Consider the following 17175-nt stretch of genomic DNA (forward strand, 5'->3'; position numbering starts at 1 on the left):
ACAGACATTTAGAATAATTCTTTAACTTTGGCAATACAATACAATAACATTGTGGTACTCATGTACATGTACATGGACTTGACCGACCCGGGACTGTGGGGTAGCCTTGTGGTTAACGCGTTCGCTCGTCACGTCGAAGACCCGGGTTCGATTCCCGACATGGGTACAAATCCCGTTTCTGGTCTTCACCGCAGTAATATTGCTAGAATATTGCTACAAGCGGCGTAAAACTAAACTCACTCACTCTTTTTCCTCCACCCCAGGACGACTGATTCTTAGTGGACTCTCTGACCCGCGAGCCACAGATGGAGACGTACAACCTGACGGTGGAGGTGATGGACACGGGTGTGCCACGCCTTACCACCACGGGGGTGGTGAGGGTGCAGGTGCCCGTGAACAGGAAGCCTACGCTAGGGGGAGCGCAGAAGGTGACGGTCAGCGAGGACGCGCGTGTTGGGGTGAAGGTCGGTCGGGTTAACGTCACGGACACGGATTCCCTGACATACAGACTGGATCAAACTGATTCAGGTGTGGTGTTGGTTGTTTTGATCATGCCACACGTGGGGTAAAAATTTAGTTTTCATCATATAAATCTGATCGTGGAATTTTCCTTATAGCACAAATATGTTTCCATGTTATGAGCTGCCAGTCAAAAGAAACATACTCTTTAGGTTGAATTCGGCCCAAAATTTGCAAAAGTTATCAAAAATGTACTTGCCTGAAAATATCCGCCGAAACGCTGCAAAAATTACGATAAAAACCCAACAATTGTCATACCTTTATACATCACACTAAAATCTTGTTTATTGCATTGCTAGCAGCCATAGTACAGTTTCAGTATTTTCTTTTGCCTCGCAATTTCATACAAAAGGTTATCGAAATAGTTCATATCACTTAAACCCTAAGGGCTTATATATATTGAACAAACGTACACATTCCTATAAACACAAGTCATTATTGTTCAATAAAGATTTTTTATAGATTCGTGTTTTATATTAATCGCTGCTACACGTAAATGATTCTCAAATAAAACATCTTCCTTCGTGTTTTATTTTAATGGCTGCTACACGGAAATGATTCTCAAATACAATATCTTCCTGTTCCTAGTTCCATTCCGGGTCAGCTCAGATGGTACCATCAGTACTACTCGGAGGCTGGATAGGGAGGATAGTGAGGGGTATACACTGAAGATAGTTGTCACAGATAGAGGCTACCCAGTCAACACCGTCACCGCCACCGTCGACGTTGTTGTACAGGACGTCAATGACAACGCCCCAGCGTTCACGTTTACCAGATACTCGGGAGAAATTGTGGAAGATGACACCAGCCCCAAGAGGAATCAGATTGTGAAAATGGTAAAAATATTAAAATATGTAGGTAAAATGTTTTTCTTGGTAGGTATGTAGCTCTAAGTCATTGCATTTCAAGTTGAAGGTATCACATTGTGAAAATGGTGAAATATTAAAATATTTAGGTAAAATGTTTTTTCTTGATGGGTAAGTAGCTCTAAGTCATTGAATTTCAAGTCGAAGGTATCAAATTGTGAAAATGGTAAAAATATTTAAATATTTAGGTAAAAAAATTTTTGGGGATGGGTATGTAGCTCTAAGTCATTACATTTTCAAGTTGAAGGTATCAAATTGTGAAAATGGTAAAAATATTAAAAAATTTAGGCAAAATGTTTTTCTTGGTGGGTATATATAGCTCTAAGTCATTGCATTTCAAGTCGAAGGTATCAAATTGTGAAAATGGTAAAATAATAAAATATTTAGGTAAAATGTTTTTCTTGGTGGGTATGTAGCTCTAAGTCATTGAATTTCAAGTCGAAGGTATCAAATTGTGAAAATGGTAAAAATATTGAAATATTTAGGTAAAAAAATTTTTGGGGATGGGTATGTAGCTCTAAGTCATTACATTTTCAAGTTGAAGGTATCAAATTGTGAAAATGGTAAAAATATTAAAAAATTTAGGCAAAATGTTTTTCTTGGTGGGTATGTAGCTCTAAGTCATTGCATTTCAAGTCGAAGGTATCAAATTGTGAAAATGGTAAAAATATTAAAATATTTAGGTAAAATGTTTTTCTTGGTGGGTATGTAGCTCTAAGTCATTGAATTTCAAGTCGAAGGTATCAAATTGTGAAAATGGTAAAAATATTAAAATATTTATGTAAAATGTTTTTTCTTGATGGGTATATAGCTCTAAGTCATTGCATTTCAAGTCGAAGGTGTCAAATTGTGAAAATGTTAATAATATTGAAATATGTAGGTAAAATGTTTTTCTTGATGGGTATGTAGCTCTAAGTCATTGCATTTCAAGTCGAAGGTATCAAATTGTGAAAATGTTAAAAATATTGAAATATTTAGGTAAAATGTTTTTCTTGATGGGTATGTAGCTCTAAGTCATTGCATTTCAAGTCGAAGGTATCAAATTGTGAAAATGTTAAAAATATTCAAATATTTATGTTAAATGTTTTTTCTTGATGGGTATGTAGCTCTAAGTCATTACATTTCAAGTTGGAGGTATCAAATTGTGAAAATGGTAAAAATATTTGAATATTTAGGCAAAATGTTTTTCTTGGTGGGTATGTAGCTCTAAGTCATTGCATTTCAAGTCGAAGGTATCAAATTGTGAAAATGGTAAAAATATTAAAATATTTTTGTAAAATGTTTTTTCTTGATGGGTATATAGCTCTAAGTCATTGCATTTCAAGTCGAAGGTATCAAACTGTGAAAATGTTAAAAATATTGAAATATGTAGGTAAAATGTTTTTCTTGGTGGGTATGTAGCTCTAAGTCATTGCATTTCAAGTCGAAGGCATCAAATTGTGAAAATGTTAAAAATATTAAAATATTTATGTAAATTGTTTTTCTTGATGGGTATGTAGCTCTAAGTCATTGCATTTCAAGTCGAAGGCATCAAATTGTGAAAATGTTAAAAATATTAGAATATTTAGGTAAATTGTTTTTCTTGATGGGTATGTAGCTCTAAGTCATTGCGTTTCAAGTCGAGATTATGTATATGATTTCCTCATTTATAACAATGTCAAGAGTATGGTTTTACACCGCTTTTAGCAATATTTCATCAATATCATTGCTTTGGACTTTAAAATTCACATCCGCACATTTTACCAATTTGGGTAACTGAATCCGGGTCTTTGACAAAGACGGAACAGGCAAATATTTAACCATTAGGCTACTCTGCATAGTAGTTGTCCTGAAAGTATATTATGTAACCCGTGAAAATGGTCGAAAATAAAGTGTACACTCCTCCTTTCTCTTTCTCAAGAATGTGCAACCCCCTTTTTCTAAAAGCTTATCCTGAAATTTACGTCCTGATACTGATTTTTATCTGTTAGATGCCTTTAATGGCTGTATCTTTTTGAGAACTGGACTTACCAAGTGACTTGATCAAATTGGAATCTTTCTTAGCCAGGGGAGATAACTGTGACAGACGGGGACGGGACCGAGGAGAACCGTGATGTTGTCCTGTCACTCAGGGGTGAGGGAAGTGACAAGTTCACCATCGACTCGGACTCCGGGATAGTCAAGGTCAAGGCTCCTGGATCAATTGACTGCGAAGTCAAGTGTTTCTACTCTTTCAAGGTAACCCATATTGTCACTGGCCCAGCTATTCAGGTCGGTGGTATCGTAGAACTGATTTCAGTATAATAATCATCCTCGATAATCTCCAGGGTATACGTTCCGATAAATCTCCACTATACCCAGGAGATAATCGAGTATGTATAATAATAGCTCTGATACCTTCCTTAGAATAAGCTTGGTTGACACATGTCATCGGTTCCCATTTGCACAGATCGATGCTCATGCTGTTGATCACTGGGTTGTCTGGTCCAGAATCGATTATTTACAGACCGCCGCCATATAGCTGGAATATTGCTGAGTGCGGCGTAAAACTAAACTCACTCACTCCTTTGAATAAATTATTCTTCAGATGTAGGTCTAGTTAGATCGCTAAAGGGGATGTAATTATTGTCAGATGCACATAGATCAAGGAATGGACATGGAGTTAGGGTTAACTTTACTTGACAGTGCTTTTATTGCTTGTGTTTGCATAGCCAAGGTCCAGTCGCAGGGCCGTGTCTTGACTATATAGCACCGCACCACTAAGCCAAGGGTACCACCGTGTGTCATGCACCTGCATAGCATTCATCCCTTAACTAATATATAGAGAATACTAAACGGTGTCCCGTGTAATACCATATTTATGAAACACGTGAATGGTATTGGCAATAATATGGTATTACACGGGACATAGTTTAGTATTTTATTTATTACTCACCCAACATTAGCAAAATAATATCGAGCAAAGTACTGAGTGTGATGACTCAGCTTTCCGCGAGTCAGGCAAGGTATAATAATATTGTGACAGAGGTAATAGCATTGTGACGTCATAACTGTAAACCACTTTGACGTCATACGTACGGCATCACGCGATGTTATTACAATGCTCATGCTGTTGATCACACAATATGTAATAACGATGTAACATTATTAAACAGTGATATCTTCAACGGGTGAGTAATAAATTGATTTATTACCGACGAGGGCGAAAATATCGGGGTTCATATTTTTCATACAATGCCCTAGGGCAAAATATCACTTTGTCATGGTGACGTTACGTCATGAACAATGTTATGACGTCACGTTTCTTCTATGACGTTGAGTTCCACATGCGGCGACGGCGGGTAGCCAGCCAATGTTTGAAAGTAGATTTGGGTTTATTTTCCTCAATTTGACGACTTCGGCAATAAATAGAATATTATGTTCGTGCCCATATCATACTATGTTTATAACACTCGTGCCTAAATATCGGTATATCCCCAGTCTAAGTATATAACGTTGCATTATGCCATACGGTTGACCTTACCGGCGTTCTGACGACATCGCTTGCTGTCTGGTAATCTGCGCAGCAACTGATGCGCATAACATCCAGCTGGAGATCCGAAGTATGGAAGCGTATAAGGGCCAGATTATTTTCAAATATCACTTCATCAGTGTAAGGAAGAGTGTTTCATATTAAATCCAATTATGAATAATGAAGAAAAAGGTTAAAAAGTCTGAAGAAAACGAATTTTCATAAAACAGTCAATTTATCTGTCAATTACTGTTATTTACTCCCTTATAGAAATGTCCCGATTTCAAGCGTAAATGTGGTAGCAGACGATGTTTACCTTCGTACGGAAGTACGCTATTGCAGCTGCGCAGAATTACCGGACGCGCTGAATTGCCGGACTCGCTTGTATATACAGCACTATGCCTGAAGTGTTGCAAGAAAAATGACGTCCTCTGTATTTGAGCTGAGATGGCCGTTACGTATTTGGATAAACAGAATTACACTGTTTACATCCAAAAATAAATTTTGATACAGGATAATATTTTAGGGGTTACTTTTTCACCTAGCACCTACAGGAAGTAGGTGGAGCAGACGACATCCTGTTTACATTTGACATGAAATCATGGCTGCTGTCAGAAGAGAATTGACCCCCAGGTTGAAAGAAAGGTTAATATTTTTAAACAGAGTGGAAAAAACCCCATTGCAACAAAGCTAAGATTTTGGGGATACATGGATCTACTGTCACTAGAGTCTGGAAGAATTTTCAGTCGAAAACAAGGCTAACGTGTCAGGCGTAATTTGTTGTCCGAGCAGAGAACCCTGAGAATTGATCGCCAACTTTGTCGTATGGTGCAAGGTAATCGTTGGCAGTCTTTGACAGATTTGACTCATGAATTCAATAATGTATACAATCAAGTCTTATCTAAAGGAACTGTTCAAAGAAACTCCTTTTCTATTGTTTTCAAAAGTTTGCTATTCGGAAAACTTTCTCAATTTCAAAGGTGAACAGAAGAAAGAGGCCAGATTGCTTGGTGTAGAAATAAGAGACATTTTACCACTTGACTATTGGAAGAAAATTATTTTCTCTGATGGAACTCAGGTGGTGATTGGAAAGAACAAGTATATATATGAAATATACAGTTCTGAGTGGCTTCAAATGCAACCCTTTTAAGAACAAGTACCATATTCACTGTAATAAGTGGCCCAGGTACTTAAAAAAGTGGCACAAGTAAACTGTTTTTTGAGAGATCAGACTTTAGAGATTAAACATTAACAAGACTAAACCTTTTCAATAATAGTTACTGAGAAATTATATACCTCTTATTCTCCTGTTGAAAAGATCTGTAAATTGCACAAGAAAGCATAGACTGTAATGTCTTTGGAGGTAGAGTTTATGAAGATTTTATACAGATTTGTCTGGAAGTGGAATGGGAGATGCCATTTCGAAAGTGGTCAAAAGTAGCACATGTTTTTTTTTTGTTTGGGGGGGAGGGGGGGGATTACAATTTCTCAGTAAAGTACAGATTCTAGTACTTTTCTTGGGTTCAGTCACATATGGGAGCCAGGCACCTATCACCAGCAGACAAAGTACTAGAATCTGAACTTTACAGAGAAAGTGTAATCCCAAATATAACATGAAATTGTATGAAGGGTGCTTAAAATGATGAATATGGTATTTCAATATTTCAGCTTCACGCACAAGACCAGAAAGGGCGGGGTCTCACTGGACAGGCTGACATACTCATCAGTGTGCAGGACGTCAATGATAACTCCCCGACCTTCCAGCCTAATCTGACCTTCACCTTGAACTCGCTCACCTCGGTTGGTGCCCACGTTGGCAGTGTCAAGGCCACGGACAGGGACAAAAAGGGCCCCAATAATGTCGTCCTCCATGTTCTCACTGAAGGGGGAGATGGCAAGTTTGAAGTGGACCCGTATACTGGTGAGTTTTAACTTGTTTATTATTTTGTCTCATAGTTCATTTTGGCAGCAGTTTTCTAAGAACACAAGAAAATCACAAGGAGTCCAAAACACTTCGATGCCCTTGTCACCGTTCATGGATGGCTGGTGTTTTCTTATTCTATGTCTTCTTGGATCTTCCGTTGATACCAATTGTTGTGGATGCAGATTAGGATCTTGAGGAATTCCTAATTTATATTGTTATTGGGGTTCTTGATTAAGTGACCCATGAAGATCTGGGTTAGAATTGGTCTTCAGCAACCCACGCTTGTTGTGAATTGACTAACGTGATCGGGTGGTCAGGCTCGCTGACTTGGTTGAATCGTCATCGTATCCCAATTGTGTAGATTGATGCTCATGTTGTTGGTCACTGGATTCATCAATCTTGACTCAATTATTTACAGACCATCGCCATATGGCTCTGATATTACTGAGTGTGGCATATAACTAAACTCACTCTGATGAAGTGATTTCATGTCAGATTTTTACGTAGGAGCTTGGAATCCCACCCACAAGGCGTAGCATAATGACCTATAATAACTCTATATATTTAATCATGGACTTACGAATGACATAGTGCCACTAATGCTTTGTGGATAGGTTCCCTGGTGTTCTTTAAGCCTGAAACTGAGCAGTCTAAGAGTTCTTCTCTGTCATCAGGAAGCATCAAGCTACAGATGTCCCTTCTGGATGAACCAAGGAGAGAGGAGTACGTCCTTCATGTCAGTGCGTTTGACTTCGGTAACCCGTCACTGTCTGCCGACACCACAGTCACCATCAATGTCCCCCTCAACTTTGAGCCCAGTGTGGCACTGAAGATAGCATTCTCTGTGGAGGAAAATGCCTCTGTTGGGTCAAACATTGGTCAAGTTACAGCCACAGACAAGAATGTTGAACGAGGAGAAGATGACCACTTGAGATACTTCATTGATGAAGACACTTTAGCAGGTAAAAAGTTAAATTGAATTCTTTGGCTTGCTAGTATGATCTCTTTTCTTTCCAGAAGAATTTACTTATATGGAATTTATTTATAAGTCATACATAGTTGAGTAACCAATTTGTTTTGACAATCATTTCAGTCTAGTAAACACCAGAATAAGCATTTGGCTTCAGAAAATATTGAGGTTACATGTCCAAATATTGAGGTCACATGTTGACTGCTGCTGTTATGGATTATGATTATTAACTTAAAATGGATATGGATTCATTATCAACCTTACTAGTCAGCAAACTTAGCATTTAAGTTACCTTTAAAAAAAATTATCGTAGGCGACTAGTGTAAACCTTTTCTCACTAGTCATCAAAGTTTGCAATTTGTCCTGCTTGAAAAATATTTATGTTTACATTTTCTTTAGTTTTCCGGGCGGTGAAGAGCCTAGTGGTTAAAGCTTTCACTCATTACTCCGAAGGGTTGTGAAGCCCATTTATGGTGTCCCCTCTTTAATATTGCTGGAATATCATTAAAAGCGATGTAGAACTAAACTCACTCACTCTTTAGCTTACAATTTGTAGCAAAGGAAAAGCCTTGACAACTGCAACAAAACTGAATCCCCCTTATGCCACCACTCAGGGGTGGAAATAACTTTAAAATTTGCTAGTGTACACCGGTACAGTGGCACATGTAAAATCACTTGCCCTAATAATTTTTCCTCTATACCGGCCGATTTTCTTGTTGATTGTTTAAATAAACAACATAATTAACATTGGAAAGTCAACTGGACATTGGTACAGTGTGATATACAAAATTGCTTGCCCGACTGGAAAAAACACTGGACTCGGCCGTCGGGCAATGGGTTATTTCCACCCCTGCCACTCAATGAGGGTTACCTTCTTTGGGTTTTTGCTTATTCTGAGCAATTTACTAGTCTCAGGCTAGTAGACTGCTGTCAATTTCAAAGACTGATTGGAACATAAATTCTTCCAACAGGTGATGGTTTTCCATTCAGCATAGATATTGACACAGGCATGATATCAACTAGAGCTGCTTTGGATAAGGAAACGGCAGATGGGTTTAGTTTTCTTGTGTACGTGGTCGACTCGCTGAAGCCGGTATACACATCATCGAGTTCGGTGCACGTGGAGGTACTGGACCAGAATGACAGTCCCCCTGAGTTCACTGCCCCTGAGTATGTGATGAAGGTTCTGGAAGATGATGCAGGAGACACGCTACATACACTGCAGATTGTAAGTTGGCATGAATATCGCAGAACACTTTGTCTCACAATATGGTACATAAGCAGTGTTCGAAACAGCCACTGGCCTGCTAGCCCGTGACTAGTAATAATCCAGTCAGGGAAGTAAATCTCTACAGTCACTGGCCTGACTGGCTAGTGAATTTTCATAGGGTCATTTTGTAAATATAACACTCTCTCCGACTTGTTAAGTTATAATAACACACTTTTAGATCATGCAGTATTTTGGCCTGATAAAAATGTTAATCATATTAGTAGCTTAATGATGAAACCTGTGTCTTCATTCACATTTCGGACTAGTGAATTATTTTGTGGACTAGTAACTTTCAGGCATAGCTAGCCTGACTGGCTAAAAAAATTTGGAAACCATTTTACACACTGTACATAAGGTTTTACGTGACATACAAATGTGCATCCAGTATGCACAAATATTGAGAAGGGACACAGAAACCTCAAAATACCGCATCTGGATTACAAACATACCATCTGTGTACCTACAGCATCAAGAGTAGTTTTCTGTGTCTGTTATTTCACCAATCAGTCATGATCACTGATTCATTCCCATCCTCGATAATCTCCAGGGCTATACGTTCAGATAAATCTCTACTCTACTCTGGATGCATCTACGGCCCGAGCCGATGATTTTATTACCTCCTTTTGCTGGCTCCGCATTCTCACAGTAGCCAATTAGATAAACCACCGTTACAACCGAGCTTGCCAGTGTCAACAAAGATAGCGGTATTATGTATAATATTCTAAAATCTATGTATTCCAATATAAAATCATGTGTACGTTGTGGGGATGATACCACCGACTATTTTGATAGCCCAGTTGGACTTCGACAAGGCTGTATTTTAAGTCCAATTTTGTTCTCTTTCTTTATAAGTGAATTGTATTTTGAAATTACAAATTGCGGTAAACATGGAATTCAAATGTTTCCCGACATGATTGAAATATTGATTTTGCTATTTGCCGATGATGTTATCCTAGTATCAGATACTATTGTTGGACTACAAAATCAACTTAACAACCTAGAACGTTTTACACATGTTTGGAAATTGTCAGTTAATTTTGACAAAACAAATGTTGTCATTTTTAGAAGAGGAGGCCCTGTTGCAAAAAATGAGAAATGATCCCTAAATGGAAAGTTGATTACTATTGCTAATCACTATACTTATCTGGGTGTACTGTTTGCTCATACAATGAATTTCAAGAAAAGTGTTACTGATTTGACATCATGAGCCAAGAAAACATTAATCAACCTCATGGCTGTATCTCAGAACTTAGGCGTTTTAACACATAGTATACACTTTAAACGTCACATGCAACGTAAAACAACTTTGCAGATTCTGATACGTTTCGCTATGGACTTACCGAAACAAATCATCAAAAATGCAAATTCATCTTATAAAGTTGAAAAATAACGCGATGAAAAAAGCGCAAAAAAAGTTCAAGCGATTTCAATTTTCCCCAGCTTGGGGGAATTTAAGTGGTTTCAACAGCTGGGCTGGCTGCGATGGGCTGCGCTCATAGCACATGCGCAGTGAAATAGGTTCGCGCAGCTTGGAAGCGGGATGTCCGGTGAATACTCGGTGAAGGCTTTGGTGTAATGTTTTCTTGATATTTCACAGGCGCGAGCTTTTAATATGTTATGACAGTAGATTAACTGTTTATATAATTTCATTTGTCTATTTCACCACACGTTCTTCTTACCGAGTCACTTTCTCAGTTCGATACTTAAAAGCAATGTCATTATTTAGCGTAGACAGAATTTCTAACTGTGATATATACTCCTCACAAAAAGTTAAGCAACAAGTATTTTTTTCCACATATTTTCTTCATGGGTATATGAAGTTATTACTTGGCATATAAGCCATGCAGGAGAACCCTTTACGATTGATGAACTTAAAGCATTTCCCATATTGTTTTTCTGATAACATTGTTAGCACCGCCTGAACGCAACCACCCTCAAAACTCACATGCAAAATGCATGGAAAACATGTGCTATACACGTCGCATTACATGCGTTCTGATTATGCGTTAAAACTGCCAGCAACGACAAATTGTTGACAGTAACATTTGAGAAATGGCTAGGGCGTCTTGACACCAATTGAAGTTGCTCAAATTGTTGGAATGGTGCGGGGTCAGACCCAGAGTGCTGTTGCCAACCATTTCAATATTCATCGGCGTCATCTCCAGAGCGATCACTCGTCACCAACAGACCGGATTGATGACTGAGAGACCACGCTCAGGTCGTCAAAGGTGACAACTCCCAGAGAGGACCGATGCTTGGCCACCCTAGCCTGGTGGAACAGGTTCACCACAGCCAGATCTCTCCAGAATGACCTCCAGAGTTGCTGGGAACAGAATCTCCACACAGACAGTGAGGAACAGACTCCATGCTGAAGGTCTCAGGTCCGAAGACCAGTGCAACGTATCCACTGCCTGCACACCATCGTCAACAGAGACTGAATTGGGCTAACCAACGGCGTAACTGGAGAGTCAATGCGGCGTAATGTTCTCTTCACAGATGAGTCAAGATTCTGTCTGGACTTCAATGATGGTAGGGCTACCGTGTGTGGAGAAACCGTAATCGAAACGTCGCCAACAATACGATTGCTGAACATGATCAGTATGGAGGTGGGAGTTTGATGATCTGGGCAGGAATCCAAGTTGGACGACGAACTGATCTTGTGGTCATCAGGCGAGGTACCATGACAGGTGTGAGGTACCGAGGCGAAATTGTCACACCTGTGATCATTCCGTGGGCTCAGCAAGCAGGTCCTAACTTCATCTTCATGGATGACAATGCCCGTCCACATCGAGCAAGAGTTGTCACTGATGTTCTTCAGACCAACAACATCACCCATATGGACTGGCCTGCAAGGTCTCCTGACCTGAATCCTATTGAACATGCTTGGGACATCCTCGGAAGGCGTGTATGTACGGCCTCCACGTTCGTCCTCAGACTCTGGATCAGCTTGAACAGGCATTGCAGAGAATGGCAGAACATTCCACAACAGACTCTAGACAGACTCATCTGGTCAATGCCTAGACGTCTTGAAGCGTGTATTCAGGTCAATGGTGGCCATACACGTTATTAAACTTTGGATCAGTGCTCAAAACTGACAGTAAAAGTGTTTTCAGACATTTTCATACCCTGATGCAACACATTTTGCACGGCTTTTTCAGTGACACTGTTTTTGATGATTTGCAAGTCAGTTATTGTTCAATGAATTTTGATTTCTTTGTTGGAAAAGTGTGTGGATATGCTTTATCTTTGTTATGTTTGATTCAGTTGTAATGATCATGAGTAAAGGCATATGTACTGACCAAAAATACACTTGTTGCTTAATTTTTTGTGAGGAGTATAGACGTTGTCACAGACAAAACTCAATGTCTGTTTTATTGACACCTATGTGTCTGCCTGCCTGTCTGCTAATGATGATATTCAATACACAACTCCGATCACTGACCACATGCAATTTGAACTTAACACCTATCAGGCTATACACCATAAACAACATGCATTGATTTATGGCCCGAGTTCGTTCTCTGTCACATTATGTAATTACACAGACAGGCAGGTGTGATACTTGTACACATGACATGTTATGATGTATGTTGATTGCAAAATGTTATACAAAAAAAATGATCATGTATTTACAAAACCCAACATCTCTATATACACACACACAATGAGCTTTGAGGGCCTTGGCAAATGAACCAGCCGTTTCACTTGAGTGCACACCCACCTGCTCTGACTGGGTTTGTTAGCCCTTTTGCTTCTTTTCGAGAGAAGTAAACCCAAGTACAAAATATTGCACTTTTGATTTGCGATTGTACGCTTATAATTTATATGTTTTTTCATAACCAGCAAAGTATATTATATGTCATGAATAAGTGATAATTATGTTTTAATTATGTTTGATTTTTTGGTTGCATGTGACCTTTAAGCATTGATTAACTTTATTCCCTTCATCCTTGTATTATTGTGTGTATTTATATGTGTATATCATGTATTCTCCTTGTATGTGGGCCGGAGGCCTCAAATACAATAAACACATTGACATTGACAGTGTGAATGATAATGTGTGAGTAAATACTGAAAGGTTCAAAATATTATCTGAGCTATTTGTGTTTTTACAGTCCCCATCAGTCCGTGTTACTGATATTGACACCCCCTTGGCCGACATACAGTTCAGCTTGATGGGGAATGGCAGTGACCTGTTTGTCATCGACCCAGCTACAGGGCACATCGACCTGAAACACAGTGGGACCATGGACAGCGAGACACAGCAGCAGTACAACCTTACTGTAAGGAAATATTGAGATGTTACTTGATGAAGGGACCTGGACGGTCTCGAAACGTCGTGAGAGAAATTAAAAAAGAAGTTTAATCCGTAAAAATATCTTGGACATCAATGTACAACTTCTAAATGCCACTGAAAGACATGTTACTTCTCTGTCAATTCTTAATTTATAAACATACATTTCCTGGGAAATAAAATACTGGTTAAAATAAACTCAATTTGAATAAACCTTTTAAAGGACAATTGTTTTGTTAAATTGTCTGGAAAAATTCAAAAAGCCTGTCCCTATTTCTCAGCCCCCACTTTTTCCATTTTACGCCTAATTTTTCTTGTGTTTTTTTTTTTCATTTTAAGCCTATGGATTTGAATTTTTTAGTTCCAAATCCCCATCCCCTGATAATCTGGTCCTAATGACTCAGTTATGCGACCAGCCTCTGTTAAACCCATCCTTAGTTCCTCTGTTCATTGCTGCAGGTCTTGGCATCAGATGGAAGATTCTCCAGTGCAGCACCATTAACAGTAATTGTTGAAGATGTCAATGACAATGCCCCAGTCTTCAAAGGGGAGGTAGCTCTAAATGTGAGCTCTCTGACACCTGTGGGATCTGTGATTGGTCATGTCAGTGCCACGGATGCTGATGTGACGGACCAGAACAATGATGTGATGTATTATGTCATCAAGGGCGGATTGGACAAGTTTGCTGTTCACCCGGAGTCAGGTATACTCTACTGTTCTTGTACTGAATACTGAGAGAGTGGGAGAGTGAGTGAGTGAGACGGTTATTGAGTGAGTTGGTGGATGAGTGTGGTGAGTGAGTGAGTGGGTGAGTGAGTGAGTTATTGAGTGAGTGAATCTATTTGTAGGTTGGGTTTGTGGATTAGAGAAAGTATATCCAGGGTATGATCATCATATACAATGTATGTCTCCTTGTAGCTTGAGATGTACTGTGAGATGAAAGGCAAGAGTTAACTCCCCTTACATTCCTCTCGAAGGCAGATGATTCTAGAATACATTTCTTGAAGCCATTATCAGATCATGCTGTCTAAATTTAGTAAGACTGAATATATCACACAACTGCACCTTACTTCATCTGCAGTTACAATGTATAACAGTAAAACAATGTTGCAAAATGTATAACACTACGTTTAACACCCCCTAAAATGCTCCCTGATGAATTTGTGCCGCAATTGTGCAAATGAGCACAGTTTACACAATGGGGAAACTGATTCTTCTGGTATTATATGGATGTAATGATGCTCACTCACTCACTCATCACACCAATAGGTGAGATCCAGGTAGTGTCGGCCCTGATGGAGGACCCCAACCAGGCCTCCTACTCCCTGACAGTCCGAGCTGCGGACCTGGGACGACCCCAGAAGTACAGCGATACAACCGTCACCATCTACGTCCCTATCAACTACCAGCCACAGGTGCCCCTGGTCACGGAGGTACAGGTGCAGGAGGACCACCCCCAGGGCACCGTCCTGCACACAGTCCATGCACTGGACCCCAATGTGGAGAGAGGGGATGGGGACAGGCTCAACTTCTTCATCAGTGAAGAATCATCTCAAGGTATCTGCAGCTATTAAAATAATCAAATCAGATGTGATGAATAATGTAGACAGTGCAACTCTGTGTGTTCAGTTGTTTTGTTTGATGTTTAACACCGCTCTCAGCAATATTCCAGCTGTATGGAGAGGGTCAGTAAATAATCCAGACTGGACCAGACAATCCAGTGACCAACATAATGAGCATCGATTGCTCAGTACTGAGCATGAAGATGAAGTTAAATGCTCAAATTTGAGAAAACACAGGAAAATGCATTTCCCAGAATGAACTGTAAATATAGTAGACAATATTGAGTTTGGGGGATAGATTGCTTAAGTTGTTTGGGCTTTTTTTATTTTAAAAATACAGTTGACTTAAAAATTCAGCTGTTTCAAATTGTCAAACTCAGTTTGAAAAAACTCAAGTTTGTTTTGAAAAATCGGGGCCTGGTGTTTTATTACACAAGTTATGATTGCTGTAGTACTAAGATCGCTTTGCAACAAGGCCCTAGGACCCCACTGTGATATTGTTTGAATATCTGTATTATCTGTAAATATATATTTTTACTTGCAGATATCCCCTTTGAGATCGACAGATACACTGGGGCTCTAAGGACAAAGTCCGAGCTGGATCGAGAAACGACCGACAAGTACAGCTTCCTGGTTCATGTGACTGACAGCAAGCAGCCTGTGTACACAGCATCAACAACAGTAGAGGTCACCGTTACTGATGTCAACGACAATGCGCCCATGTTTGCAGCCAGCATCTATAAGGCGAAGGTCACTGAAGATGATACCGCACCAGGCCAAGCTCAGGTTGTGTATCTGGTATGTATGGTCAGTTCTGGTTGCTGCTTTTCCCATGTGATTAATTTTGAACTTTTAGTTTGTGCATGTTTCTTTGTACAGCGCGAGTCGAGTGGATTGATACTGATAGTATCATGGCTACATCAAAGTACTAGACTTGAATAAGCTACGTGTCACGTGAACAACACTGATGTCATCAGAGATGGTCAATCATGAATAGAGGGGAAGGTCATGTTGTCATTGTAAGGGTCACAAAATACACACAACTGTGATGATGGTCCAGAAAGAATACACACCCATTCTCCATCTTTGGGGTCCAGCAAAACAGTCATGTTCTTCAGCAGGGTCCAGAGAAAGAAGGGCCAATCTATGTCTACTCAAAATTCATGGCAAAGTCTTGATACAACATTATGGACGATTATATTGTGATAAATGTCATTTTACCTCTGAAGACAGAGACAGGGTCTTGTTGTTTTAAGCCCTTCTTCAAACATGGTAGATCATTACTTGGACAATGCTTGTAAGATTATTGTATACTATTAAGTCATTGTTATGTTTGATATCACTAACGTAGTATTTCTGGCCACAGTAAAGTCAGAGTTTTGGGTAAAATGTCAAAACTCATTCTGACATGTATGATCGACATGTATGATCACTACCCTTTATAAAACAGTGTTTCTTGTTAAAAAGTAACGCGTGACCTCAAAGAGTAACCCTGTCCTGTTTCAGAGGCCTCCATTGAAGGTGACTGATGAGGACAGCTCTAGTGACCAGTTCGTGTTCCGGCTTCTGGGATCTGGGAGCGAGCTCTTCACCATAGATGCCAACAGCGGAGAGATCACTCAGAGGGAGGCAGGGAGTCTGGATGGAGACAGTGCATCAGTCTATAATCTCACAGTCAGTAAAGACACTATTTGGCCTGTGTGATACCACTTGTATTGATGCCTCCCATGGGTTAATGTGGTTGGTGGTTAATGTGCTACAGACAGGAACATGGTCCTTGGGTTCATTGTCCATTCTCCTAACAATGTAGACAGGGAAGGTCATTATTCTGACAGTTATCTTGTGTGAAAATTGTATACAGTTAAGTCATTACTATGTCTGTTATGTGGCATCATAACAGTTGCAAACAATCAAATCTGTGTCGGGTAAACAGGTGTATGTTTGACAATTTAGCAAGTCAGGATTCTTTTTTAAAAACAGAAATATGAGAAATAGTGTGTTGTGATGTGATTCCCTACATTCTGTTCGTCTTCTCGGGTAGAAGAAAGAAATTGTCATGAAATGCAAACAGAAACAATATATTGTCTCAAACAAAAATTCCAGAATATAAAATGGTCAGTCCCATATTATCCTGAGGCACCATCCACATTGGTTTTGGTGTGACACTGATATGTCAGACCACAGTTTGTCAGTTCCATGGACAAACCTGGAGTATTGCCTCAGAACCCTATAAAGTGAGTGAATGAGTTTAGTTTTATGCCGCACTCAGCAATATTCCAG

The 17175-nt window shown here is 39.5% G+C and overlaps 1 protein-coding gene across 1 annotated transcript in view; it reads left to right on the top strand.

Annotated features, from left to right (window-relative positions):
• Nucleotides 1-305: 305 nt before the first annotated feature.
• Nucleotides 306-17175, top strand: part of LOC124262829 (protocadherin Fat 4-like) — a 36805-nt gene continuing 19935 nt past the window's right edge. Inside the window, exons 1-12 of the mRNA XM_046697396.1 lie at nt 306-528; nt 1108-1355; nt 3429-3602; nt 5476-5520; nt 6544-6796; nt 7474-7761; nt 8741-8997; nt 13155-13322; nt 13793-14036; nt 14603-14890; nt 15440-15693; nt 16402-16569. Coding sequence (XP_046553352.1) covers nt 306-528; nt 1108-1355; nt 3429-3602; nt 5476-5520; nt 6544-6796; nt 7474-7761; nt 8741-8997; nt 13155-13322; nt 13793-14036; nt 14603-14890; nt 15440-15693; nt 16402-16569 — 2610 coding nt within the window. The remainder of the gene's footprint in view (nt 529-1107; nt 1356-3428; nt 3603-5475; nt 5521-6543; nt 6797-7473; nt 7762-8740; nt 8998-13154; nt 13323-13792; nt 14037-14602; nt 14891-15439; nt 15694-16401; nt 16570-17175) is intronic.

Source organism: Haliotis rubra, unplaced genomic scaffold, assembly GCF_003918875.1.
Source record: "Haliotis rubra isolate DU_JTF1 unplaced genomic scaffold, ASM391887v1 Scf858, whole genome shotgun sequence".
NCBI lineage: Eukaryota > Metazoa > Mollusca > Gastropoda > Lepetellida > Haliotidae > Haliotis > Haliotis rubra.